At 35.8% G+C, this 26959-nt stretch overlaps 1 protein-coding gene across 8 annotated transcripts in view; it reads left to right on the top strand.

Annotated features, from left to right (window-relative positions):
• Positions 1–26959, top strand: part of H (Hairless) — a 182652-nt gene that overhangs the window by 92243 nt on the left and 63450 nt on the right. For 7 of the 8 annotated variants that reach the window (XM_067763735.1, XM_067763737.1, XM_067763734.1 and 4 more), the window contains 3 exons: positions 3116–3286; positions 3345–4207; positions 4277–6134. In XM_067763735.1, coding sequence (XP_067619836.1) covers positions 3116–3286; positions 3345–4207; positions 4277–6134 — 2892 coding nt within the window. Of the gene's footprint in view, positions 1–3115; positions 3287–3344; positions 4208–4276; positions 6135–6219; positions 6753–26959 lie in introns of those variants that run through there. The other variant, XM_067763741.1, reaches the window with a different exon arrangement.

The following is a 26959-nucleotide window of genomic DNA, read 5'->3' as shown; positions in this document are numbered from 1 at the left end:
ATTAGGCAGAGCTACCTTTACTGTCGATTGTGACATTTTGAGACTTACTATTTGAGATTTTACTTCAATTATTTATTGCTCTTCTCAGCTTTGAGTTTGGAAATTTGGGTAGAAGGGCAAAAAAAAAATTTTATACGCGTTGTTGCACGTTATTCGTTTGCATATATTTGATTTTCATATAGTTTTTAAGAATACCGGCTATCGCTATGATTAATAGCCCTATCGTGCATATTAAAGCACCTAGCCAAATGTCTGTAGTTTTTGTGTCCACTTGGGCTTGTGGCTCATATTTTACCAATTTGTTGTCAACTATTTCCTCTTCAGAGGTTTCTTTGCCGAATTCATAGCCAGCTATGGCTATCATAATGCCTTGGGCTATTTTTGTCCACCAAGACATTTTGAAATATAATTATCTTCCTTCTTCTATGAGTAATGAACTAAATTTTAATTTTTAATAAAATTTTTCGATTTTATTCTTTCATCCTATGCACTCCATTTTATTTTTATTATTTTCCTTATTTAGTTGACATAACAGTTTAAGAAAAATTGTGTTGACAATATTTGTTTAATTTTAGCATTTTTATAAAAAATTTTTTCAATTTACATAATATTTTAAAAATTAGTTTTTATGCCATTTTTGCCTGATTTATTTGGCATTATAAAGATCTAAGAATAATTTTGGTAATAATATTTTTCCTTATTTAATTAATGTTATAGAAACTACTGTTCAAAATTTTCTAAAAAAAATTTTCCTGAAGTTAATATTTTAACATTTCTTGTTTTATTAAAATTGAAATCGATTTTTTCTTTGAATTTACTTTACAGAGTGTTGTCTAAAATTAGATTTTAATTCTAAAATTTGTTATTACGTTTAAAAATTTATTTTTCATTTGGGAAGACCATTCGTAACATCCTAACTGTTTCTTCTTCCCTTGTTGTAGGGTTTGTTACATCTTCTATTGTAGGTTCCCTAGTCATACCTATTTTTTCCAGAATGATTTTAACCATTGCAGTTTTCTTTCATTATCTATTGTTACACTATCTTCCCATGCAATGGGGTGCTCCCCGTATTTAGCTGGCATTCCAATTTACTCAAAAGTCTTTTTTTTTTCAAAATTTTAACAAAGTAGTTTTTTATGCTATTATTTTTAATTTTTTAAGCAAAGAAAAATTCTTTAAAATTTAGTACATTTTGATTTTCTTTCAGAAAAAATTTTTGTGAAAAGAAGTGTTTTACATTTTTTTTTTTCTTTAATTCCTATTTTTAAAAAAAAAAAAAAAACCCTAAGCAAAAACTTTCGTTTTTGCTCATAGTTTAGCGTCCATAAAGGCCGCTCAATTGATTCTAAATTTTATACTTATACTTTATATTGCTGGTACGCCGCCAATGGTAATGATATCCTTTGATCCTGTTTTGCTGCTAATTTTTATTCCACTTCTATGCTCGCTTGCTGTTCCGTTTTTATGGTAATGTAGTAATATTCCGTTTTTATCGAATCCTCGCCGAAAAGGCTTCCTTTGTTAAAATTTCAATCTTTCCTGGTGCCACATAGTAGTACAGTTTCGAATCCTTGCCAAAAAGGCTTCCCCTTGTTAGAGTTCTGATATTTACTGGTGCCACATAGTATTACTGTTTGTGTTCTTTATCCTCCTTTTTTTTTTTTTTGAAAATTTTTTTAGTTGTTTAAAAATGGTTACAATCTCTGGCCAGTCAGATCTTTTTTAGCAGTTGTGCTAATTTTTGATCTGAACTGTCAAGATCTTCCTCCAGCAAGATCTAGCGAATTTTGCTTAAGAGCAAATTTTTCAGCTAATGGAAGATCAGGCTGGCAGGATCGCCATGAAAAGTTAATAAGTTAAGATGTGTTGACTTTGATGGTCAGATCAATATTCCCTTTATTACAAAAATTCTTTCCCTTTTTATAGATAATTACTTAACCTACACATTTACAAATGTCCTAATACTAACAACTAAAAATAAGTACATTTGTATTACAGAGTATATATGTAAATTTGTATTGTTATGCATATATGTAGATTTGTATTAATATGCATATATGCAGTATATGTAGATTTGTGTTATTATGCATATATGTAGATTTGTATTGCTATGCATATATGTATATTTGTATTACTATACATGCATGTAGATTTGTATTAATATGCATGTATGTATATTTGTACTACCATGCATATATGTATATTTGTACTACCATGCATATATGTATATTTGTACTACCATGCATACATGTAGATTTGTATGCAAAGTCAGCAGATCGATATTCATGTGAAATGGGAATATTTGGTTAATTCATATTCTTGGTTGTATGTAAATAATAAGCAGAATTTATTAGCTGTGAACGGACAATGGTTTCATATTGAAATGCCTAATGCACCATAATTGTTGCCGTCGCAGCAACAGTGTATCCGTAGACTAAAAAACAAGCCCAGTTTTGGAACCGTCGCATTACTTCAGGGTGGCGTTCCATATTTATCATTTTTTAAGAGCTCCCTCAGTATCCATCAGGCGTGTCGTGACTATAAATGCCATTTTGCTCACTGCCATCCAGCATTCCTTCTTGTTGCACATTTCTGATACTTAATTTCTCGTGGTTCACTAATGTGAAGGTCCAACGCCCTTTACTCTGCCTCCCACCGTTCTTGCCATTTAGCTATTGTTTCTGTGTTGCTCTTTTCTTGGCGTCTTCAGATGGTCGCTCGATATTCGCTTGTCAGTAAGTCCACTGGGATTTTCCGGGTTAGGACCATTATCGCGTCGTCGGACACCGTCCGATAAGCACTTGGGATTCTTATAGCTGCAACTCGGTATGCTGCTAATATATTTTCTTGATGGGTCCGTTTAGATCCGTACCACACTCGTGCTGCGTATAGTATAGTATAGTATATAGGCCGTATTTAATACCTACATGATAGTTCTTAAATTATGTAAGGATTATAGCTCTAATGATTACATTTTAAATTTTCCTGTTCGAATGTAATAATGCATTACGTTTGGATATAGAGCTATTATAGAGCTATAGTGACGTGTTTCTTTAAACTATAGTTCGTATTAAATGGAATCTTTATTATATAGATATATTTTCTTCATTTGTAGACGGAAAAGTTATATTGGAGCTGGCGCGATCTAAAGAGGGAGAAAAAAGCCGGTGGATACCAGTTCCACGTAAGATGTTTCGTTCACCATCAGCGACATCATCAACAGTTACTCCTACACTAGCCACTTCCATTGCATTCGCAAAAAATGAAAGCTCAACATCTTTTAGTTGTAAGTATTAATTATCTTAGTTTCTGCGTAATCGGATATTTTATAAATTTAATTCCAGTCTCTGACGACAACAGCTCGGTTCAATCGTCACCTTGGCAACGGGATCACTGTTGGAAGCAAATATCCCCTCGAACTGGTATTTCAAAGGCTATGTCTCTTTATTATCAACGGCCTAGGGCAATTGTTTTGACTAGATCCGCGTTACAAATTGCTCGTAGAAAACGTCGCAGGCCATATGATACTACCCTGCTTCGTAGTGGTATAGTTCTTTTTGAAAATCAAGAGACCAAGGTAGATCAAACTACAGTCTTGCAGATCTCCAGACAACATGACATAGAGAATGTGAATAATGAGAGAGAAAAAGAAAGTGAAGGGTTGTCCAAAAGTCGAAATGGTAATATAAATCCGGAATTAATTCATGAAGAAGATGGTTGCTCAAGTTCGTCCACAGCAACATTAACGGGCAACGATAGTGCAGATGTTCGAATGGATGATAAACCTCATACACCCTCGCCAATCACAACACCCAAATCACCTAGTAAAGACGAAGAAATAATAGCAACGAACGAAACACCAGATGACACTGTTCCTTCCACGGAGGAGGCATCTGGTCAATGCGGTTCAGAAAAAATGAATACCAGTGAAGAACATTCCTCGACCACCTTAAATAATCATGAGGGATCAAAATCTAAGATTGATGGTGAGGCAAGTGACGCTCTCAAACTTGTCCAGCCAGTAAAAGCTTGTATGAATGATAGTTGTTTTCGTGAAACGGGAGAATCAAAAAAATCCGACTGTATCCCAAAAAACCGACTAAAATTAAATGCAATTGTACAAAAATTGATAGATAGGGTTCCTGTACTCACAGAGAAACTATCTAAAAAGACTGGAGCTGGTGATGTCAAGTCACAGTCACACAAGGTAAAGAAGAATGTCATATGTACTTAGATATTTATACAATCTTTTCATTACTTTCTACTTTTATTATAGGTATCACCATCAAATGCCTTGACAGCAACACGTTTAGTTGAGGCTCCCCAACAGCACGTATCTCCACGAAAACGTATCCTGCGAGAATTTGAAAAAGTGTCTTTAGAGGATAACTTTAATGTGTCAGGAGGAAAGCGAAGCCGTGCGAAGAGTAATGTCGCATCATCCGCTCATTTTCAACATAGTACTAAATCGCCAAAGAGTCAGACTGGCTTTAGCGCGCCAATTTCAAGTGGAAATGGAGTGCACCTGTCATCTTTGGCATTTTCGAAAACCGAGAACACAATACAGACAGTAACCACATCGGCTCCTACTCGTCTGTATAGCTCATACAGCATACATTCCTTATTAGGAGGGACAGGTGCCTGTAACAGTACAAAATTATCAATATCGAATTCAAAAGCAAGTACTAATAACCAATCCAGCGACACATCAATTGTTAGCAGTCTGGGATATCATCAGCAGCACTATCAAGTTTCGTCTCAACAACAATATAACGATCCGTCGTACTTGCGAGCAATGCTCGCCTCCCCGAAATCACCGGACCAAAATAATCAAAATGGTTGCAGAAAATCCCCATCGACTTCGGCTCCAAAAAAACGATCACCGCCGTATGTATCACCGTTACGCGAAGGAGCCAGCATCGGTGAGCTGGGAGCTAAAAATAAAACATCTTATTTGCCTGATCCAGGGAGCAACCACGATACAACTTCTGTAATGTATTCAAACAGTAATTCTCATTCGCAAATACAGAAGCAGGGTCTATATTTGCCGTATATGTCATCAAAGTATGTACCTGCGGCGAGTTGTTCTGCCGTCACCACAGGGTCATGCACTACTGCCGAGTCACGATCACCGCGTGACGCGTCAGCTTTAAGCAAAACATCTCCAATATCAGTATCTACAAACATTCCATTAAATCATTCAGCATCCTCTTCGCTTAGCATTTGCCGAGAAAGTTCGCCATCACTATCAAAAGCTACTTCTGAGCGCGATTCTGCTCCACGAACTGTACCAAAAAAGACTGCATCTATACGGAGACAATTTGCTTCCCCTACTGCTCTTGCAGGAAGTAGGGGCAGCTTATCACCAAATGAGCGCCATTTAGATGACTTATATTCCACACATGATCGCAGGACTCCGGTATTAGGTGCAAATGCTTGTAGTGGTGGATCGCATCATTTACAACGTAGATCTCCGAGTGGTAATACAGTTCCTTCACCACTGCAGCATTACTACATGTTCCCACCGGCTGTACCTAATGGCACCTCAAGTCCGGTCTCACAGGGTTCAATAGTTTCTCCGAGCCCTATTGTCTCTGGTGGCACAACCAGCGCTGCAGCAGCGGCAGCAGCAGCGGCTGCCGCAGCTGCAGCAGTATCATACATTCCATCAGTAATGTCGCCTGCATATATGAATCCCTATTTCGCATTAGCTGCACTAAGACATACTCCACAAATATGGTCACATTATAGCGGTGCATCATTGCCATTGCATTTGTCATCCAGTGGTCACTCAGCCTCAGCAAGGCTATCACCTCCTTCGTTTCATAATTTTGCTTATAATGGAGTGAATGCGGCAATGGTAGCGGCAATGCAACAGCAACATCAGCAGCAACAATTTTTAGCAACTTCAGCGTTACTACATAGGCAAAGCCCACCAACCGTGCCCAGGCCTGTTCCCACAAGAAATGCCTGCAGAGACAGACAACATTCACCGACAACAATGACTGAGCGTGGGACTGATTTAGCTGATGACAGTAGCACAACAGCTTTAGGTTTAGACTTATCGGATAATTTGTTAGCGACATCAACTTCATCGTTTTATCGCGTCAGTAACAAGGAAGATCATAGTTCTGGTAAGTGAAAGTACTTTCATAAATATATGTACGTTTCTCTGTGCGAGAAGAGTCCTAACTTAAATTTGTTTGCGGGATGGCATAGGAGGTTCAATGTGGTCATATTAAATCGTTTCCGAGATACGTGAGATGGATTGACATATTATAGGGGCGTGGCAAATTGCCAAAAAGTAGTAAAATATCATAAAATTTTTGTTTACACAGCTATAACTCATAAACGGATGGATGGATTTAAAAAATTCTACTTTGCAGTGAAATATTTACCTTCGTTCTGTATCAAAAAAATACTTGATTCCTTATATCAGCAAAATTGTTTAAACAAAATTAACATTTTTACCAAAAAATGCAGTGCGTGCGGTTGTTCGCTGTCAACTGTCACATACGTACATACATAGCATTCGCTGCGTTATTTAACTTCGGGAGTACATTTATATGTACGGATGTATGTATGTAATTTCATAACATATCAGCTTGACATATGTATATATGTACATACATATTAATGCGCATTGTCAAGTTAATGCAACATAAATGGTTAAGAGGGCATACATCTCTTGAAAAATACTGTTTCGTTAAAAATATTGAACATTTCATTAAAATTCTTAAACAAAAGTTTTATTTCTAGTATTTTTGCATGTATATGCTAATATTTGTGTACTAAGGAGATTTAATCTATATATAAAACAAAGTGGTGTTAGTTACACTATTTATACCCTCACTATAGCAGGCACCTTGTCGTGTATAATGTATCAAATGTGTTAGTTCGCTAGAGGCACCATTGAGTGCCGGATATCAGAAAAGTTCAACAAGATTATTATTGTGGGTAGAGGCACCCTGGAGTGCCAAATACCAAATCTTCTTTATTTTAAAAACTTCAGCGTATTTATACTTTATAATTCTTTCATTTCTTATGCGCTACTTAGTTATTACATAAACATATACTTATTTACTCTAATTCTTACATTCTTACTACAGTGCGGCGAATAAATATAAACTCAAATATATTATTTACTTTTGCTATGTAGCGATGTTTACATTTTTTTGCAAGCTACTGTGTACAAATAGTATTTCCGTTATTGGGAAAAATGACCTCACTAGATGCCTTTACCCATTAGAAATTGTCCGTTATTTTAACAAAAATGAGGAGTGATAACGCATTTTTGCTGAGAATAATTATAAACTCTATATGTAATTGAACTCTGTAACTGTAAATTTTGTTTTAGTAGGATCTTTCACTGTATGGCGGTTATTACCATTTCTCTTTTAGAATTAAGGATCAGTCTCAGTCGTGCAGTCTCTTATTAGAATGCTTTCCTTGCTTGATTTATCGAAGGGCGCCATGCCACGTGGAAAACAGTTGAGTGAAATTGTAATTCAAAGAATATTAGACTTACGAAAATGCGGAAAAACCCAAAGACAAATCGCTTTCGAAATAAATAGGTCACAAGGTGTTGTTAAAATTTTTTTGAAGCTTGGTCGTGAAAACTATGCCAAGAAAAAACGCTCAGGCCGTCCTAAAAAAATGTTTTCCACCACAAAACGGGCAGCCCTTCGGGAAATGTCAGTCACTGGAGCATCGTCATCCAAAGTTGTAAGCCGACTGAACCTAAACTGTCATCCTAGTACCCTGAGAATATGGGCAGCGTCTTCAGAAAATCTACAATACAGAAAATGCTTTTCAAAACCGGCTTTAAGACAAAGGCACATTGAGGCAAGGCTTAAATTTGCGGAATAGCACATACAAAACGGAACAATCTGGTCACACGTTATATTCAGTGATGAAAAAAAGTTCAATTTGAATGGTCCAGATGGATATCGCTACTGCTGGCATGATTTACGCAACGACGTTCGAATAATGTCTAAACATGCACAGGGAGGAGGATCTGTCATGGTCTGGGCAGCTTTTAAAAGTGAACTTAAGTCTGAAATTGCATTTGTTTCTGGCAGGATGCCAACAGACATTATTTGAATACCTCCTTCCTTTCATAACGTTATCAGAAGACGAAGAATTCATTTTCCAGCAAGATAACGCGCCCATTCAAGCAGCAAAAACAACAAAGAAGTGGTTTGAGGAATTCGGTGTCCCGGTTTTAGCATGGCCAGCTTTAAGCCTAGATTTAAACCCCATAGAAAACTTGTGGGGAATCCTGTCAAGAAAGGTTTACGATCCGGACAGGTTTACGATTGAGACAGTGTCTGAACTCAAAGACAGAATCATAAGGTCGTGGAGGGAGATTCGTGGTGGTACTCTAAATAAGCTTGTTCAAAGTGTCCCACGCCGATTAGTGGATGTACTCAAAAACCATGGTCGGTCCACAAAATATTAGGGAAAAATGAGATAGTGAGTTTATAATTATTCTCAAGTTTTTGGACGAATAAGCAGATTCTGTTTAGTTTAAACGAAAAATATTTAAATTTATTTAATAAATTATGTTTAATAAGTCGCTGTATCTAGTAAGTACACTTGTACGAAAGTTTAGTTTAATTTAATTTTCTTAATAAAAAAATATATGAAAAAGTATATTTGAGTTTATATTTATTCGCAGCACTGTAATTCTAACCGGGATGTCGGTGACGCAAGAACTGCCAACCCCCTAATCCAGGGTGTTATGCGGACCGTGCCTATTGGACGATTTGCAGCCAAAGGATATATTCGGCTGTATTTGAACGGAGCCTTCCCGATACCGGGCCGCCTCGGGAAGTAATGATGGCCTTATCACAGCAAGGGCTGCTGTTGTGGCGTACGGTTTTTATCCCCATTTTCAACATTAGACCGATGAGCCCGCCTTGTGGGCAGGTGGTCGTACGACCAAGATGAACTCAAAAACTTTAAGAGAAAGTAAGGATGCGAAGGAAAAGGCGATGGCGTCGCAAGCCGGGGAAGTGAAAATCACTATCAGGAACCAAACCTCAAAATCTGTAAAGCGGATCGAAGAGGGAAATATAAGTACTGGAAAGCCGTGTACCTCAAAAGCTGTAATACAGGAAGAGGAAGACAATAATGGCTGGAGAAGCAAAGACGCAAGTGATAATAAGCTAAAGGGAGATAACAGGCAGGCTCCATCCTACTCGATGATACTAAAGGGAGCTAACGCTGAGACTCCGGTTTTCATCGAGAAGAAGATGAGCGAAGTTGCGAAACAGTCTCTGACTGTGCTATTGATAGATTGCAGCTTCACCAATGGGCAGATGTCAACCGAAAGGTGGAGATCCGTAGAAGGGGAGCTAATCAGTATTATGATCAAAATGCTACATGATGAACCAAACAGACCGCTACCAGCCTTCTAAACAGATGGATGGGGTTAAACTGATGACCTGCACTAATAAGGCGACTTTAGAATGGCTGCAGAGAGGTGTTCCAGACCTTCAAAAACAAGATGGCGCAAGGTTGTAGGTGGTCGGTGGAGTACTTATCCCCACGATACCAAAGGCCAAGGTTCGGATCCCTCGAGTGGTGAAGGCGGAAGACACGCTTAGCATGCTGTAGCGGTAGAACCCGAGCATACCAACACGGGACTGGAGGGTGATCCACGTATCCCGACCCGTGGAGGGGGGCCAGTACTACATCCTTCGTTGCACTCAAAGCTTGGGAAATTTTCCTGGGGCGCAGGTAGTATATTCTTGCGCTTTTAAAAGAGGAGTCCTCAGGACAATAACCCCAATACGCTAAAAGCAGGGGAGGTGGAAAAGGACCTCCATAACCTGACAGTAGCGGCAAATGATGGGGGCAAAGGCGCAGTGGCAGAGGTGCACGAGCAAATCAGTGGTGCTGAAAACCTTAAGAAAAACACAAACATGCTAAAAGCAGGAGAGGTGAAAAAAGACCACGGGGGCCTGGAAGTAGCAGAAATAGACAAGGGTATAAACGTAGAGGCGGAGGTATTAGAAGTGGAAAAACAGCCCAATGACGCTTCGAACAGAGGAGGGAGAAACGGACCTCAACACTCGGAAAACAGCGGAAAAAATTCATTGCCTTATGCGCAGTGGCGGATAATTTGGAAGGAGACAAACAGACCAATGGCGCTGCGAGCCTTACAGAGAGTGGCATTACAGTAAAGTGGCATCGAGCGAGCTCCCCCTGACTCTTGAGGGTTCGTTTGATTTCATCTGGAGGAAAGGTTTCTGGACTCAGCGCTCGCGGATTCAGCGTTTGTTACGCAAAGACGGAAAGCAGGGTTAGAGCTGCAGTCATGGTAAGGAAACACTTATACTCGTGCATGCTAACTAACTTCAGTCGCAAATGAACCTTTATTCATTTAAATGAAACTTTTTTCATTTTAAATGAAACTTTTTTCATTTTAAATGAAACTTTTTTCATTTCAAATGAAACTTTTTTCAAGTCAAATGAAACCATACTACTAAGGTAATTGTCAATATATTTATATCGTACTTTACAACGCTAAGTATTTATCAAATTTTTCTTTAAGACAACTTTTTCTAATTAGCCAGTAGCCAAAGTAGTGATTTTTTTTTCCTGACCGCAAATCCTATCGAAAAATCGATGGCGCGATATCGGTTGATAAATCGACCCATTCTAATATATATATTCTAAGTATATATCTACTCCTCTTATATATAAAGCACATTCTTCTTCTACATATACTTCGTTAATAACGTAGGAATAAAGCAACGTAGAGAACAAATAGAAGGACACCAACTAACACATCGGTTGAATCCTCTGTATTATGCTTTTCTCTTTGACCAACGTCTTACCAAACAACAAAGAATGAGCAAGATATTGAGAGAAACATTACTTTTACCAACTATATAGTAGAGCATGTGGACTGTGGAGAGATCTTTTTTAACTATGCTGAAAAACATAACGGTAAAAAGTGATCTTTTCTACTCTATGGCGTAGTTACATTGCACTTCACTCGTTTGGGCCTTTGAAAACATATATATTTGTTTTTATTCCATTATTTTTCATTGTATATTGTATTTAAATGTAATACTTAGAATATATATTATATTAGAATGGGTTGATTTATTAACCGATATCGCGCCATCGATTTTTCGATAGGATTTGGGGTCAGGAAAAAAGTTTTACTATGCATACCCAAACAAATAATTTTCGAGCCTGCGAAATTTCATTTTTTTTTTACTTTTTTTGACTTTGATTTTTAAGGGTTTTTTCATGACCTACTAAAAAAATTTCATACGTCCGACTCAAAAGCGTCCGCTAAAAACGTTGGTATACCTGTTTAATGTGACAAAGTGTACCACAAATCGATGGTACCGATTTTCTATGTAATTAATGGTGTAATTTTTGTAAATTTTATTTAGTTTTCATTTGTAATTTTGTCAACCGCCACATCTAAAAATATTACGCCCCTGATGATGCCAAGGAAATTTGGCGAAACGTTGGGCCGTAAGGTACAATAAACTTTGTTTTTATTCGCACTACAACGAAATAGATCAGAATAGTTTAAAGGAAACTTAACCTCCGAAAATTTTTTTAGTAGGTCATGAAAAAACCCTTAAAAATCAAAGTCAAAAAAAGTAAAAAAAAAAAAATAAAATTTCGCAGGCTCGAAAATTATTTGTTTGGGTATGCGTAGTGAAACTTTTTTCCTGACCCCAAATCCTACCGAAAAATCGATGGCTCGATATCGGTTAATAAATCGACCCATTCTAATATAATGTTACGAATATTAGCAAAAATAAGGGGTGCTGCTATCTCTAAGCCGATGCTAAGCAGTGACGCGAATCCACATCAATAGATCAATCATTATGTATCTACATAAACGAAACAATAATTGCGTCTACACATATGTACCATGAGCTTCATAAATGGCATACGAGATGTGGAAACGAAGCGGGCTACATATGCGAATCCAAAACTAACATTTGCTGAAACGGTATCGCATGCACTGACTCAGGAAACAGCCTCACTTTTGAGTAAGCCAGTTTTCAAAGCACGCCGTGTGGAAGTAGAAAGGTCAGAGTGGGTAGACACAATTTTGGAAGCACTGAAGCGATCTCAACAGAAGAATGCCGGAGTTATTAAATGTTTCAAGTGCGGCAACCCAGGTCACATTGCACGTCATTGCGATCTTGGTCCTAATAGTTCCAACAATGTGGGTGGCCGTAAACGCAAAGCTGGCGGAAATGAGCAAGAGCGTGTCGGATGTAAAGAACGAAAACTTGCCCCGGCTATTGAATGTCCTGTGATATCTGTGTCGCAGATTGGAAGGAAATCAAGCAGTCTTACCATCAGAGGGAATGTGGATAGTAAAGAGCTTGTACTGACTGTAGATACGGGGACATCTCATTCCTTAATTCGATCTGACTTGGTCAACAGGAGAGTAAAAACGTTACCTGGAGCAAGGTTGCGTACGGTCACTGGCGAGTATAACCAAGTCCAAGGAGAAGTGGTATGTGAGGTATTAATTGGAAAGGTCATGGTTCTACACAAATTCATTGTGGCGGAGATTGTTGATGAAGTCATATTGGGAGTGGACTTCTTAGTTGACCATGACATCATGATCGATATGCGGAGAAAGATTATGCGCTATAAGAACCAGGATATACCACTTAACTTCAGTTTGGAAAAGGGTTCAGCAGTAAGCGAGTGCTGGTGGAGGAGACAGAGACCACGAAAGTCAAGGAAAGTAGATCGAGCAAAGGTTGATGGATCGAATGGGCCAAATAAAGCGAAATCAAAGGTACCTGCAAGAAAAGAACTGGCATTGACAAACCCTAATGGACGCACTAAAACGACTGAAAGAATTTTCCAGGAAGAATGCAAGTTTGGTTTCAAGCCAGCGCGCACTACTGTTGTGAAACGTCAAGACGATACTGATGATGCAAAGTCAATCCGTCAAGACAAAGCTCTGCGAAGTAGTTCTTCATTGGCCAAGCAACAGTGTGCGAGGGAACGGCCCAGGATAATGAGTAGTAAGATGAAACACAGGTACGACAAGGAAAATAATTTGGAAGGTTTCCGGGAGGGAGATTTGGTACTGCTATACAACCCTCACCGGCGGAAAGGTGTTCCATGCAAATATCGGTGCAGTTGGGAAGGCCCGTACAGAGTTGTGAAGACGATCAGTGATGTCATCTACCACATACAAGCAATTGGGAAATCACGCAATAGAAGAGTGGTACATTTGGCGATGCTAGCAGCGTTTAGATCGAGAGATTTGTCTGATCAGGACGATCAGACTTAGGTGGAGGGCAGTGTTACGAATATTAGCAAAAATAAGGGGTGCTGCTATCTCTAAGCCGATGCTAAGCAGTGACGCGAATTCACATCAATAGATCAATCATTATGTATCTACATAAACGAAACAACAATTGCGTGTACACATATGTACCATGTACGTATACGAGCGGCGGAGAGTAAATGCACAAACACATGTATATATCTGAGATACTCCTATAAGTATGCAATGAGAAAAACTATAAAATTGTGCAATTGTAGTTACAGCTGAGAAGTTTGAGAGCTGCTGGACTAGTAGATTCTGGAAGCGCCTAGAAGATGCGAAGGTTGAAATCAAAGAGTATAAAAGGCGACAATTGTAGAGGCGCTGGAATTCAGTTTGATTTGAGTTGTCAAGCAGTTTCGATTAAGACGATATCTAGCGAGCAATAGTAGTATTATTTTGAAAGTCAGTTTAATTTAAGCTATCAGTTTGGTTATTAAGCCAGCTAATTGCAAAGTATAAGTGTTATTGTGAAGTACTTTAATAAAGGCCATTTTTCCATTATTCAATATTGGAGTTATTTATTCAACAGTTTAGTGATACGAACGTAGCAAAAAGGCAAATAAGAGGATTTGCAAGCAAATTCGTTACAATAATATATATTCTAAGTAGTACATTTAAATACAATATACAATGAAAAATAATGGAATAAAAACAAATATATATGTTTTCAAAGGCCCAAACGAGTGAAGTGCAATGTAACTACGCCATAGAGTAGAAAAGATCACTTTTTACCGTTATGTTTTTCAGCATAGTTAAAAAAGATCTCTCCACAGACCACATGCTCTACTATATAGTTGGTAAAAGTAATGTTTCTCTCAATACCTTGCTATCGTTCTATGTTGTTTGGTAAGGCGTTGGTCGAAGAGAAAATCATAATACAGAGGATTCAACCGATGTGTTAGTTGGTGTCAGACAGTGAATAGGAAATACGCTCACATTATGCTCTTTGGTTCCTTCTATTTGTTCTCTATGTTGCTTTATTCCTACGTTATTAACGAAGTATATGTAGAAGAAGAATGTGGTTTATATATAAGAGGAGTAGATACAAGTAAAAAATATAGGTGCTTATTTTAAGTGGGTGGTTAAACTGTAGTATATAAGTTGCCTAGCGTATAACCCTGCTACTTTATCTATTAAAAATTTAAACGATCAAATGGCAAGGCTAAACTAAGCCGACCTTAACTGCAGTTTAAATTCACAAAGAAAATTTAAGCAAAAATTTTGCCTTCAATGTGGCTAATTAGAAATAGTTGTCTTAAAGAAAAATTTGATAAATACTTAGCGTTATAAAGTACGATATAAATATATTGACAATTACCTTAGTAGTATGGTTTCATTTAAAATGAAAAAAGTTTCATTTGATCTGTAAATGATATACCTGGAATGCTTGGTATATTCGTCCATTTTTGACTTAAAGTTGGGGATATCTCGGCGATTGAATCAGCTCCAATATATTTAAGTTCAACTCCAGTGATGTGCTCTTTTGCACAATTATAAAAAGATAATGCATCATTTAAAATAAGATTTTTTGTTCTTGTTAGTTGCTAGACTTTTCTTTCAAAACTGCTCCAACACCATCGACTGCACCCTTGCATGAGATGTCGCAAAATCGTTCCACTCAAACTTTTTGCAGTTGAATTAAGTCAGCAAATCTGCAATACTCCGAACTATATATTTATTTTTAAATTGGCAGCTACTTCCATCCGAGAAAAAGGAAATGTCTTGGAATTCGCCGTGTTGCCTTTTTATCTCTTGCACAAGATGTGTTATAAACAAGTAAACATCGATTTTGCTGTGAGTTAAACTGTCACTTATTATTGCAAACGACTTAGTTTGGTCAGACATCCAAGCGACGCAAGTCTCTTGCACAAGATGTGTTATAAACACGTAAACATCGATTTTGCTGTGAGTTAAACTGTCACTTATTATTGCAAACGACTTAGTTTGGTCAGACATCCAAGCGACGCAAGTAAAAATAGAAACTTGCTTATAACTAAAATGCGAACTCTGAATTTCGTTTTGGCAGATTAGCTTATAATTCTCTGCGAAATCTACTTGTATAGCAAGTACTCCAGGTGGGATATTTTTCCTTACAGCTTCGAAATAGCTTTGCTGTGCTCGCTTTACAAAAAAGTTTTCCTTGAAAAGTGGCAGTTGAACTTGTATCTCGTGTAATAAGTCAGATAACGGAGCAACAGTGTAATTCAGTGTTACACGATCATCCACTTTCCGCCATTGCTTCCATTTGACGTTCTCGTCCATTTTTGAAAGGTATTTCAAGGGAATGATCTCTTTAATTTCGCTTGCACACTTTTCGCAAGCGTTGGTCATGCAGTATTCATTTTCTATATTGCAACACGCTAATTTGAGGAATTTTTCGAAGTCTTCAGATATAGGGTCCATAGCGTTCGATAAACTTTTCAATAAATAATTAAAATTGGCATGATAAATGCATACACATATGTTATGTGGCATTTTGCTCGAAAGCTGGACACTTCTTGGACGACATTAAAAAAACTGTGTTTTACTTACGGCTTTCCCGATTACTTGAGTTTTGTAGATCTCGTAAGCCTCAGAAACTGTTATCAGCATATAACGTTTAGCAACAATTTTCCCATCTAATATTAGCGTTTCTCTTTTTCCAGCAGCCTGAACGCTGATATTGTCCCGCAGAAAAAAGTCTCCAGCCAATTTCAACTCTATCTCTGAGTTGATCTCCTCTTCAAGAGTATTTTGAGTTGTACTACTTTCTGGCAAATACTTTTTATAAAGTATATTAACAACCTCTTTTTTCTTGCTTAATATTTTGGTAAAGCATTTTCTGCTTTTTTTACAGCTTTGTATAAAGTTTGTTTGCAAGTATAGTTTGTACCATTTCGTTGTTGTCTAGAAGTAATTTTCTTTTTTTGACGGTATATTATCAACCGCTCACGTTCTTTTTCTTTAAACTCCCTCATCAGCGTAGTGTTTCTCCCCAACTTCGTTAGTTCTTCCCTTCGTCTCTTCATTCGTTCAGCGGCTTTCTTACGATACTGCTTAAGTTTTGTGGGATCACTCATAATATTTTGCAAATACCGCTTATGCTTTGATTTTTGGGATTCAGTAGGAGCTTTACCCATCTTTATAATCTAAGAGATATACATATGTACATATATTTTTTAAAACTATTAAAATATTAGTACACGAGTTAATCTGTACTTACGTTTATAATATTTTATAAATTTTTTCGTTATTAAATTTCAATACGCGAGATGAATCACAACAACTGCTAACACGATGGATAGAAAAATAAAGCACAAAGTACATAATTTCAAAGTGAACAGGCCAAAAATATATCAAAATGCAAAACGGTCACGAACGTACGCAACTTTTAAAATTAAAAAAAAAAGGTTTGGTAAACCCTTCACGAGAAGTAGTTTTGGTTTTCAATTAAGTGCACTCAACTGGCTTTAGCAATGTAGTTCTAGACATTTCCTTACACTCCTTGAGAAGTGGTAACAAAAAATGTATTTTTTTAGTCGCGAACGAGGTAAAAGTTTCAATAAAAATTTACCGTTAATACATCGTCGTTCACTAATCTTTTATTTTGATAGTCTTAATTGATATTCATGGGGGTATTTCGTTGCAAAAAGGCATCGCTAGTATAAGTCGTACATGTGAAAAAATTGAAAAGAAACAGGCCTTTAAAACTGGCTGGAAATGAGAAAAAAATTTTCAGGTTTTAAGCCAAATTTTTCATAAAAATATTCAAATTAACTTCCAAACCTTTATTTTTATAAAAAATTGGGTAATTTTGTATAACAGGGTTAAAAAAGAATTTATGTTTATTAACATTTAAAATTTTTGCTCTGGTTGACCATTCTACGGAAATGCTCATATATAACTTGCTGTTTGAGTTTTGTTATTGTTTTTTATTTTATTTTACTTAATAAATAAACTTACCTTGCATTTGCGGACTCAGGGTTGATCGAAGTCAAACGAAAGTTCAATGCACTCAGTGCAGTGAATTTTTTCATTTACATTGTGCTGGTGTTTTACCTGCTGACATTGAGAAAAAAAGTACTAAATCTAAAATGGACCAAATTTTTGTATTCTTTAATCGGTTTCGTAATTCACAAATGTGTCTAATTCTTTGTAAAATATTTAATTTCAGGTTGTGGTAAATATCACACAATGTCCCAAACACTTTTATTTTAACAAAAAGCCTTATATAAATATATGTTTTAACGAAAAACCTTAGAGGAAAACCTGTGCCACAAGCTAACTAGTTCTGTTTTATTTATATAAAAATATTGTTTTTAAAATATACATTTATCATAAAATCAGTCCTAAAATTTCCAATTTTTTTATTTAATTCTTTACTCTTCCGTTTACCAATGCACCCCCGCACTTCAGTTTTCCCATCTATGGCCTAGATTCAGTAAGTGCGAGTTTGAAAAGTGCATTTATTGAATCTAGCCACAATCCTCATTGAGAAGTCTTAAAAGTGTCAACTGTATAGTATTGGAATTTTGAGCAGATTGGTCTAGGTACGAGAATAATTTCGCACAAAGCGTTTATATCAGATCTACTTTGAGCATTTGTAAAGTTATCGCTTTCAAGAAATATTTCTGCCTGACTTACAATAAAAATATTCCTTGGGACAAGATACTTACTTACTGAAATTTTTTAAACATCCAATATTTTGAAACAATCATTGTACCTAAAATTACACAAAATGTGCTTCATATTCATGGTATAATATCGACACACAAAAAACTCTTTCTGATTGAACTCTTTAGCAGAGGCCGGAAATAGTTAAACTCATCCATTTGCTTTGGGCTGTGTAAGAAAAATTTGTATATGACATCCCAAACGAAAAGTAACACTTTCGAAATTTTTACATAGGATTTCTTTGTACAATTTTTTTAAGGGTCACTTTTGTTTTTGGCATGTCGATATATTGTTTCACAAACTCTCAATACCTATCGGAATGATTGCACTACATAAAACAAATTAGTTTCATGCTTTAATTTAGTTTTCAATTTTAGAATAGATTCATCAGTGGCAAACTCCTTAAAACTTTGAGGTGGAGATGCATATGCAATGTTGCTACAACAACAACAACAATAAAAATCTATCACGAAAAGTGTTTGATAACCCATCGAAATATCTAGCCACCAAAACAAGATTTTCTGATGGGCCGCTTGTTTCATCAACAAGCAACGAAAATCCATCACATAAAACTACTATCTGCTGGGTGAATTGCCATTGTTCGCTACATTTTAATGACACCAGCTTTTTTATAAGATACCCATTGAGGTAAATTGAAAATTATATGAGGGTTAATGAAGGTGTGGAAAATTTTGTGTGCAGTGTTGAAAAATACCATAATCTTGATTACAGCCTAAAAAGGACCAAAATTAAAAAAAAAAAACAAGTAAGGAAGGCTAAGTTCGGGTGTAACCGAACGAGCTATGGTGACAAAATAAGGAAAAATTACCATGTAGGAAAATGAACCTAGGGTAACCCTGGAATGTGTTTGTATGACATGTGTATCAAATGGAAGGTATTAAAGAGTTTTTAAAGAGGAAGTGGGCCATAGTTCTATAGGTGGACGCCATTTAGGGATATCGCCATAAAGGTGGACCAGGGCTGACTAGAATTTTTTTTGTACGATATGAGTATCAAATGAAAGGTGCTAGTGAGTATTTTGAAAGGGAGTGGGCCTTAGTTCTATAGGTGGACGCTTTTTCAAGATATCGCCATAAAGGTGGACCAGGGGTGACTAGAATTTGTTTCTACGATATGGGTATCAAATGAAAGGTGTTAATGAGTATTTTAAAAAGGGGTGGGCATTAGTTCTATAGGTGGACGCCTTTTCGAGATATCGCCATAAAGGTGGACCAGGGGTGACTCTAGAATTTGTTTGTACGATATGGGTATCAAATGAAAGGTGTTAATGAGTATTTTAAAAGGGTGGGCCTTAGTTCTATAGGTGGACTACTTTTCGAGATATCGTTATAAAAGTGGACCGGGGATGACTCTAGAATGCGTTTGTACAATATGGGTATCAAAAGAAAGGTGATAATGAGTATTTTAAAAGGGAGTGGGCCTTAGTTCTATAGGTGGACTATGGGTGACTCTAGAATGTGTTTCTACGATATGGGTATCAAATTAGTGGAATAAAGGTTTTTAAAAGGGAGTGGTGGTAGTTGTATATGTGAAGGCGTTTTCGATATATCGACCAAAATGTGGACCAGGGTGACCCAGAACATCATCTGTCGGGTATCGCTAATTTATTTATATATGTAATACCACGAATAGTATTCCTGCCAAGATTCCAAGGGCTTTTGATTTCGCCCTGCAGACATTTTTCATTTTCTTCTACTTAATATGGTAGGTGAAATGGAATGAAAAAGGGCGGAGCCACGCCCATTTTGAAAATTTCTTTTATTTTTATATTTTGTTGCACCATATCATTACTGGAGTTGAATGTTGACATAATTTACTTATATACTGTAAAGATATTATATTTTTTGTTAAAATTTGACTTAAAAAAATTATTTTTTTTAAAGTGGGCGTGATCGTTCTCCGATTTTGCTAATTTTTATTAAGCATACATATAGAAATAGTAGTAACGTTCCTGCCAAATTTCATTATGATATCTTCAACGACTGCCAAATTACAGCTTGCAAAACTTTTAAAGTACCTTCTTTTAAAAGTGGGTGGTGCCACGCCCATTGTCCAAAATTTGACTAATTTTCTATTCTGCGTCATAAGTTCAACTCACATACCAAGTTTCATCGCTCTATCCGTCTTTGGTAATGAATTATCGCACTTTTTCGGTTTTTTGAAATTTTCGATATCGAAAAAGTGGGCGTGGTTATAGTCCGATATTGTTCATTTTAAATAGCGATCTGAGATGAGTGCCCAGGAACCTACATACCAAATTTCATCAAGATACGTCAAAATTTACTCCAGTTATCGTGTTAACGGACGGACGGACGGACATGGCTCAATCAAATTTTTTTCGATACTGATGATTTTGATATATGGAAGTCTATATCTATCTCGATTCCTTTATACCTGTACAACCAACCGTTATCCAATCGAAGTTAATATACTCTGTGAGCTCTGCTCAGCCGAGTATTAAAAATGGACCAGCGCACTATGGAAAATCGTAGAACAACTGCTGATTAAAAATGGTTTTTTTCAATGTAGCTACTGGCATGATTTTTTTATTTTAATCAAACTATACTATAATATCAAAAAATTATACATATTATATGAAATGATTTTTTACAACATCACAAACTTTATAGTTTTGACGGACGTCCACGTTAATCCCGTTCCCTTCATCACTTTCAAATAGATTTTAATGTTATACGTTACAGGAAAAGTTATTATGTATTATATATTTCTGGAAACCTCGTTTTTTGAAGAATATGAAACAACTAATATGTTATTATACATTATTATACGTTACAGGAAAAGTTATTATGTATTATATATTTCTGGAAACCTCGTTTTTTGAAGAATATGAAACAACTAATATGTTATTAATATTATGTTAATGTTTACCTTAAAATAATCGCAAAATAAAATATGGTGAAAAAAAAGTTTTTTTAAAGTTCATCGAGACTTTTAACAGTTGCCCACGTTTAACCACGCTTTACATTTTATGTTGATTTGTAGCCTAGCTATCTATAAACATAATCAAATAAAAACAAGCTGCGGAAATTTGCGATTTTCCGAGTAACTAGTAAAAATGTGATAAAAGTCAGAAACCGGAAAACCGCTCGCTATCTATTGGGGTTTTAAATGTTGCTGTTTACATCAATAGTTTGCGGTACGTTTTGTGATTTTTCACTGATATTAGGACGTTTATCTTTTTTGCACTCACGTTGCGTGTGAAAATATTAATAACCAAGTTGCACACCAGAGAACAGCGCTGAATGATTCTTCTTTCTTCTCAATAAAAATCCCAGTTTTCTCGAGTGACCGTGAGGGTTGAATACAGTTTTAAACAATAAAAAAAAAAGTAAAACATTATCTTTTCAAACATCACAACAAAAACACTAAACGCAATTTTGCCTACATTTTTGAATTTCAGTGGGCGGAAATATATTATTACTATGTATTATTCCTAATTTTTATCAATAAAAATTCTAGTTTTCCCGAGTGACATTGAGCGTTGAATCCTTTTTTAAACAATAAAAAAGTAAAGCACTAAGTGCAGTTTTGCACAAGTCGAAACTTTGTGGGCGAATAATACAATAAACAAAGAATTTTTAGTCATATCAAGAAGAATTTCCGAGCTCTAGGCCACACATATATATTAATAATAAAAATGCAATTAATTATACCATATATGTTGTAGTTATTTATTTTGTCGATATTTCGATTTCAATTAGAAATCATCTTCAGGGCTGTAAAAAATAAATTTTTCTATGTATAAAAACCACAAATGCACAAACATAATCTAATACTTACACTTGTGAATGCACCTTTTCGACTAATTTAAAATTTCAGTGCAGAACACAGAATATCATAAACAGAAAACAAAGATGTATACAAATAATAAACAGTAATAATAAACAAAATATCTGCTAACAACAACGTATATATTAACTTGTTGGACACCCTCAGCATTATTGTTGCTAACTTCTCTTCATTACCAAATGTCTGTATGTGTGAGCGATGTTGTCGGTGTCGCTCTTAAAATTCATGCGTATGTCATTAGGTGTATTGATAATATGTAGCATTTCGAGAGTGTACCGCTTGGAATATTGTTTTTCTTCTTGCAATATTGTAACATTCTCTAAGTCCGGAGAGTGTCCCGTGGTCTTGCAATGTTGCGATAAAGCCGTTCTGTTGTCGTTAGAGTGGTCGCGATTTTTGATGTTCGATTTGTGAGCGGAAATCCTTGTCTTTAGTTTTGATTTAGCATTACCCACATATACTTGGTTGCATACGTGGGACCCGTCGCCATTACATTTAATTTTGTATATTAAGTCGGATTTCTCGTATTTTTCGATTTTGCTTTATGTATTGCTGTATATTTGTTGTAGGGTATTTTTATATTGGAACGCGATTTGAAATTTTTCTTTGTCATGAATGTTTTATTCGGTTAGACAAACCAGGTACAAATACGGCAGTCTTATATATTTTGTTTATGTTTTGTTCTTTATTTTTATTCGTAGCGTAAAATTGGTGGATATAACCATTAATAAGGTGGATCGGAAACTCGTTGTTTTGAAGTATTTTTTTGATGATGCTTATATTTTTCGGGTGATATATTCTATCGCTGATAGAGAGAACTCGCCTGATAAAATTTTTGGCAGTGTTTATTATTATACTCCTATCATGTTTCGAGTTAAAATTTATTAACCTCCCGGAAGCCGTAGGCTTTTTATACCAGTCAAAGGTTAGGTGGTTGGTATTTCTTATTACTACCGTGTCCAGAAACGGCAACATTCCATTATTTTCCATCTCAGATGTGAATTTTATTGAGTTATGAAATGAGTTCTAGAGGCCCAGCATTTCTTCAACGGAATCGGTTTTCACAATAGCGAATAAATCGTCAACGTACTTTGTGAACAGACGAGGTTTGTGCCGTGATTCTTCCTCAAATTTCAATAGTAATTCCTCCATTACTATATAGGCTATTACCGGTGATGCTGGTGATCCCATAGGCATACCCGATCGTTGTTCATAAACTTTTTTGTTGTACTTAAAGTATCTGTTATCTTTTATACAGAAGCGTAAAACACTTAAAAATAGCTCTTGGTTAAGGGTTGTGTGGGGTTTTATTTGGTCCCATTTGGACGATATGATCTCTAGGGCATGGTCTACTGGGATACTAGGAAACAGGGACATAACATCAAACGATACTAGACTCTACCAGACGAAAATAAAAATAAAAACAACATCAAAGAATTTTTAGTTTTTTTAAATTTTATTAGGTAGACGGAATAAGTGTGAAGCATGTGCATGGGGACATTTGGTTTCTACCTTCTTGCGCAAGGAACTTAGGCATATGTTTAGGAGTACTATGAATGTAGACCTTAGGTAGGAAACTAAGGAAGTTAAAAGCGATTATAACGCAATTTCCAAAATACCCTTTGTTTTAACACACTACCCTCATATTTCATATTAGTATATAAACAGAACAAAATATTGATGAATTAACAGAAGTAATTTTTACGAATACAAATAACTACATGTTTTGTTGTCCCTTCAATTTCAAGTGTTTTAAACGTGAAATAATACTTTCGTATATCGAAGGAGGAAAATCATTGGAGGCATTATCAACAGTTTTAAAAGAAAGTTATCTTGTATCTGAAGACAACTTATGTTTCATCCTCGGTGATTGTAAAAGACATATTATTCCTACTTTAAATAAACAATGGACAGAAGCTTCACCGAAAAAGGATACATTTTTAATGAAAAACAGTAATTGGTTAGAATCAGAATATTCAGTAACTTTACCGAACTCTGAAGACGTTACAACCGACTCCCCACCATCTACTTCTTCTGTAAAACATGGGAGACCGTGCGTATCTTATCCAGATTTGTCAGAATCCAGTAAAAGAAGAAAAAATACAAGTCTACTTAATGAATATGGATTTGAACACATCTATAATGCATATCTTCAAGGTTTACGTTCGCTAAGAGAAGGAACAAAAGCTAAACTTGTGGAAGCATTAAGGTTTGCTGACAGTGAAAATAAGACATTATTCTCGAGTCTCATAAAAGACGCAAGGCAGACAAAAATGTTAACGGATGAAGAAGCATTGAGCGTATTTATTGACTTGGATTTAACGAAAGCACAATATTTGTACTTGAGAAATTTAGTGAACGAACGAAAATGTTTTGTGTTTCCACCATATTACAAAGTGCAAGAAGTTAAAACTACTTGCTATCCACCATCTTCAGATATAGCAATTACAGACACAAGTGCAAAGATAGTAAGACTTCAAGATTTATTAGATCACACTGCTGCTAGAATATCGACAATAGATTCATTGTATAGGAATGGATTGAAAAACTTACTTCTATACAGTTAATGGGGCTGTGATGGCTCATCCGGTCAAAGCCAGTACAAACAAAAACTGCCGAGGAGTCTGAACTAATTTCTGATGCAAATTTTTTTATCACTTCTTTGGTGCCTATTACGTTAATTAACGAGCTAACAGGTGATGTTGTTTGGCAAAATCCGGTACCTTCATTATTTCGTTTCTGTCGGCCTATATTAATAGAATTTAGCAAAGAAACTCCCGAGAAAACTAAAGCTGTTGTGGATGAAATAAAAGGTCAAATAATTTCTTTGGGGCCATCATTAATTAACAAAGAAGGTGAGGGAGTGCAAATGAAGCACGATCTTTCTTACAATGATAGATGGCAAAGTAGCTCAGGTATTAACAGATACGCCTTCGGGTTCCACATACACAATATGTGGATCTACTCCAATCACCATTTTTTTATGTTTTTATACTCAGTTGAGCATAGCTCACAGAGTATATTAACTTTGATTAGATAACGGTACATATATAAAGGAACCGAGATAGATATAGACTTCCATATATCAAAATCATCAGTATCAAAAAAAAAATTTGATTGAGCCATGTCCGTCCGCCCGTCTGTCCGTTAACACGATAACTTGAGTTAATTTTGAGGTATCTTGATGAAATGTGGTATGTATGTTCCTGGGCACTCATCTCAAATCGCTATTTAAAATGAACGATATCGGACTATAACCACGCCCACTTTTTCGATATCGAAAATTTCGAAAAACCGATCAAGTGCGATAATTCATTACCAAAGACGGATAAAGCAATGAAACTTGGTAAGTGAGTTGAACTTATGACGCAGAATAGAAAATTAGTAAAATTTTAGACAATGGGCGTGGCACCGCCCACTATTAAAAGAAGGTAATTTAAAAGTTTTGCAAGCTGTAATTTGGCAGTCGTTGAAGATATCATGATGAAATTTGGCAAGAACGTTACTCCTATTACTATATGTATGCCTAATAAAAATTAGCAAAATCGGATAACGATCACACCCACTTAAAAAAAAAAATTTTTTTAAGTCAAATTTTAACAAAATATTTAATATCTTTACAGTATATAAGAAAATTATGTCAACATTCAACTCCAGTAATGACATGGTGCAACACCCCATTCAGCATTTAGGTGATTAAATTTTGAATTTCCCTACATATCAATACAATTTGATTAGTCTTTCTGACTAAATAATGAGTTATCATACAATTGAACAAATGAAATTATCAAATATGAATGCTTTTGATAATTAAAAACTGAATATAGTTTTTCAGTCACATTTTGGAATCATATTTGAATCAAATGTGTTTACTTTAGGTGATCGAAAATTTTAATCATTTTTCATTCAGCTTTCTGAATCTTTTCTGACAATCTTTGTTGACTGAATAGTGAAATTAATACTTGATAAACTTTTAGTTTTCATTGAAGATCTTATTTTTTTTCACATACACACATTCTTTCATTCATGAAGTTCAGAAAAAATATATTAAAACTTTATTCTGCAAGACAAGAAATAATGTATACATATACTGCTCCTAACAAAAGATGTCCCCAACCATTTCTCCACCATCGGCTTCCCAGAAAATACAAATTATACCATTAGACAATACAAAGGTTGTGAACTATTTGAACACCAGGTTAGTGAAACTCTCTTGACATATGTACCTGGATATGGCTTCAACATCCCATACCATATCGTATTTTAAAATGTTGACGATCATAGCTGATGCTGGATGTTGTAGTCGCAGGTGTATATTGGTCTAGTTTGTTTGCGAATTACCTGTTGTTCAATAGCTCACTTCCGCATGCGTTCTTCCCCTGATGAAATAAGATTACTATGTAGTATATTATTTTGTATGGGATATGAAGAACAAATGTGTGATAATCGCATTCCAAAAATTATTCAAAAATCTCAACCAACACGATTGAGATATGTTCACGAATGTGATCAGAAAATGACTGAGAAAAGCATTCAAATATTACTATAAAACAATTAAAGCCCAAATTTTACAATGATATCAAATATGAACAAAAAGCGTTTCGAAATATGAATCATAAATGATTATTCAAGAATAATCACATTTATGGTACATTTTTCTCCCGACGATACGTTAATTTTCGAACAGAAAATGCTTTTAAATTTGAACGTTTTTAATCATCTTGGGGTATGATATTTGAATATTTTTTGATCAAAATTTTCAAAAAGTGCTGGCTGGGAAAGTACAAAAATAAAAGAAAATTTCAAAATGGGCGCGGCTCCGCCCTTTTTCATTTAATTTGTCTAGGATACTTTTAATGCCATAAGTCGAACAAAAATTTACCAATCCTTGTGAAATTTCGTAGGGTCTTAGATTCTAGGACGATAACGACGATAACTGTTTTCTGTGAAAGAGGGCGAAATCGGTTAAAGCCACGCCCAGTTTTTATACACAGTCTACCGTCTGTCCTTCCGCTCGGCCGTTAACACGATAACTTGGGCAAAAATCGATATATCTTTACTAAACTAAATTCACGCACTTATCTGAACTCACTGTATTGGTATAAAAAATGGTCGAAATCCGACTATGACCAC

This window comes from Eurosta solidaginis, chromosome 1, assembly GCF_040869045.1.
Source record: "Eurosta solidaginis isolate ZX-2024a chromosome 1, ASM4086904v1, whole genome shotgun sequence".
Lineage (NCBI taxonomy): Eukaryota > Metazoa > Arthropoda > Insecta > Diptera > Tephritidae > Eurosta > Eurosta solidaginis.
Note: the sequence above shows the minus strand (reverse complement) of the source record. Positions and strands in the feature narration are given on the sequence as shown.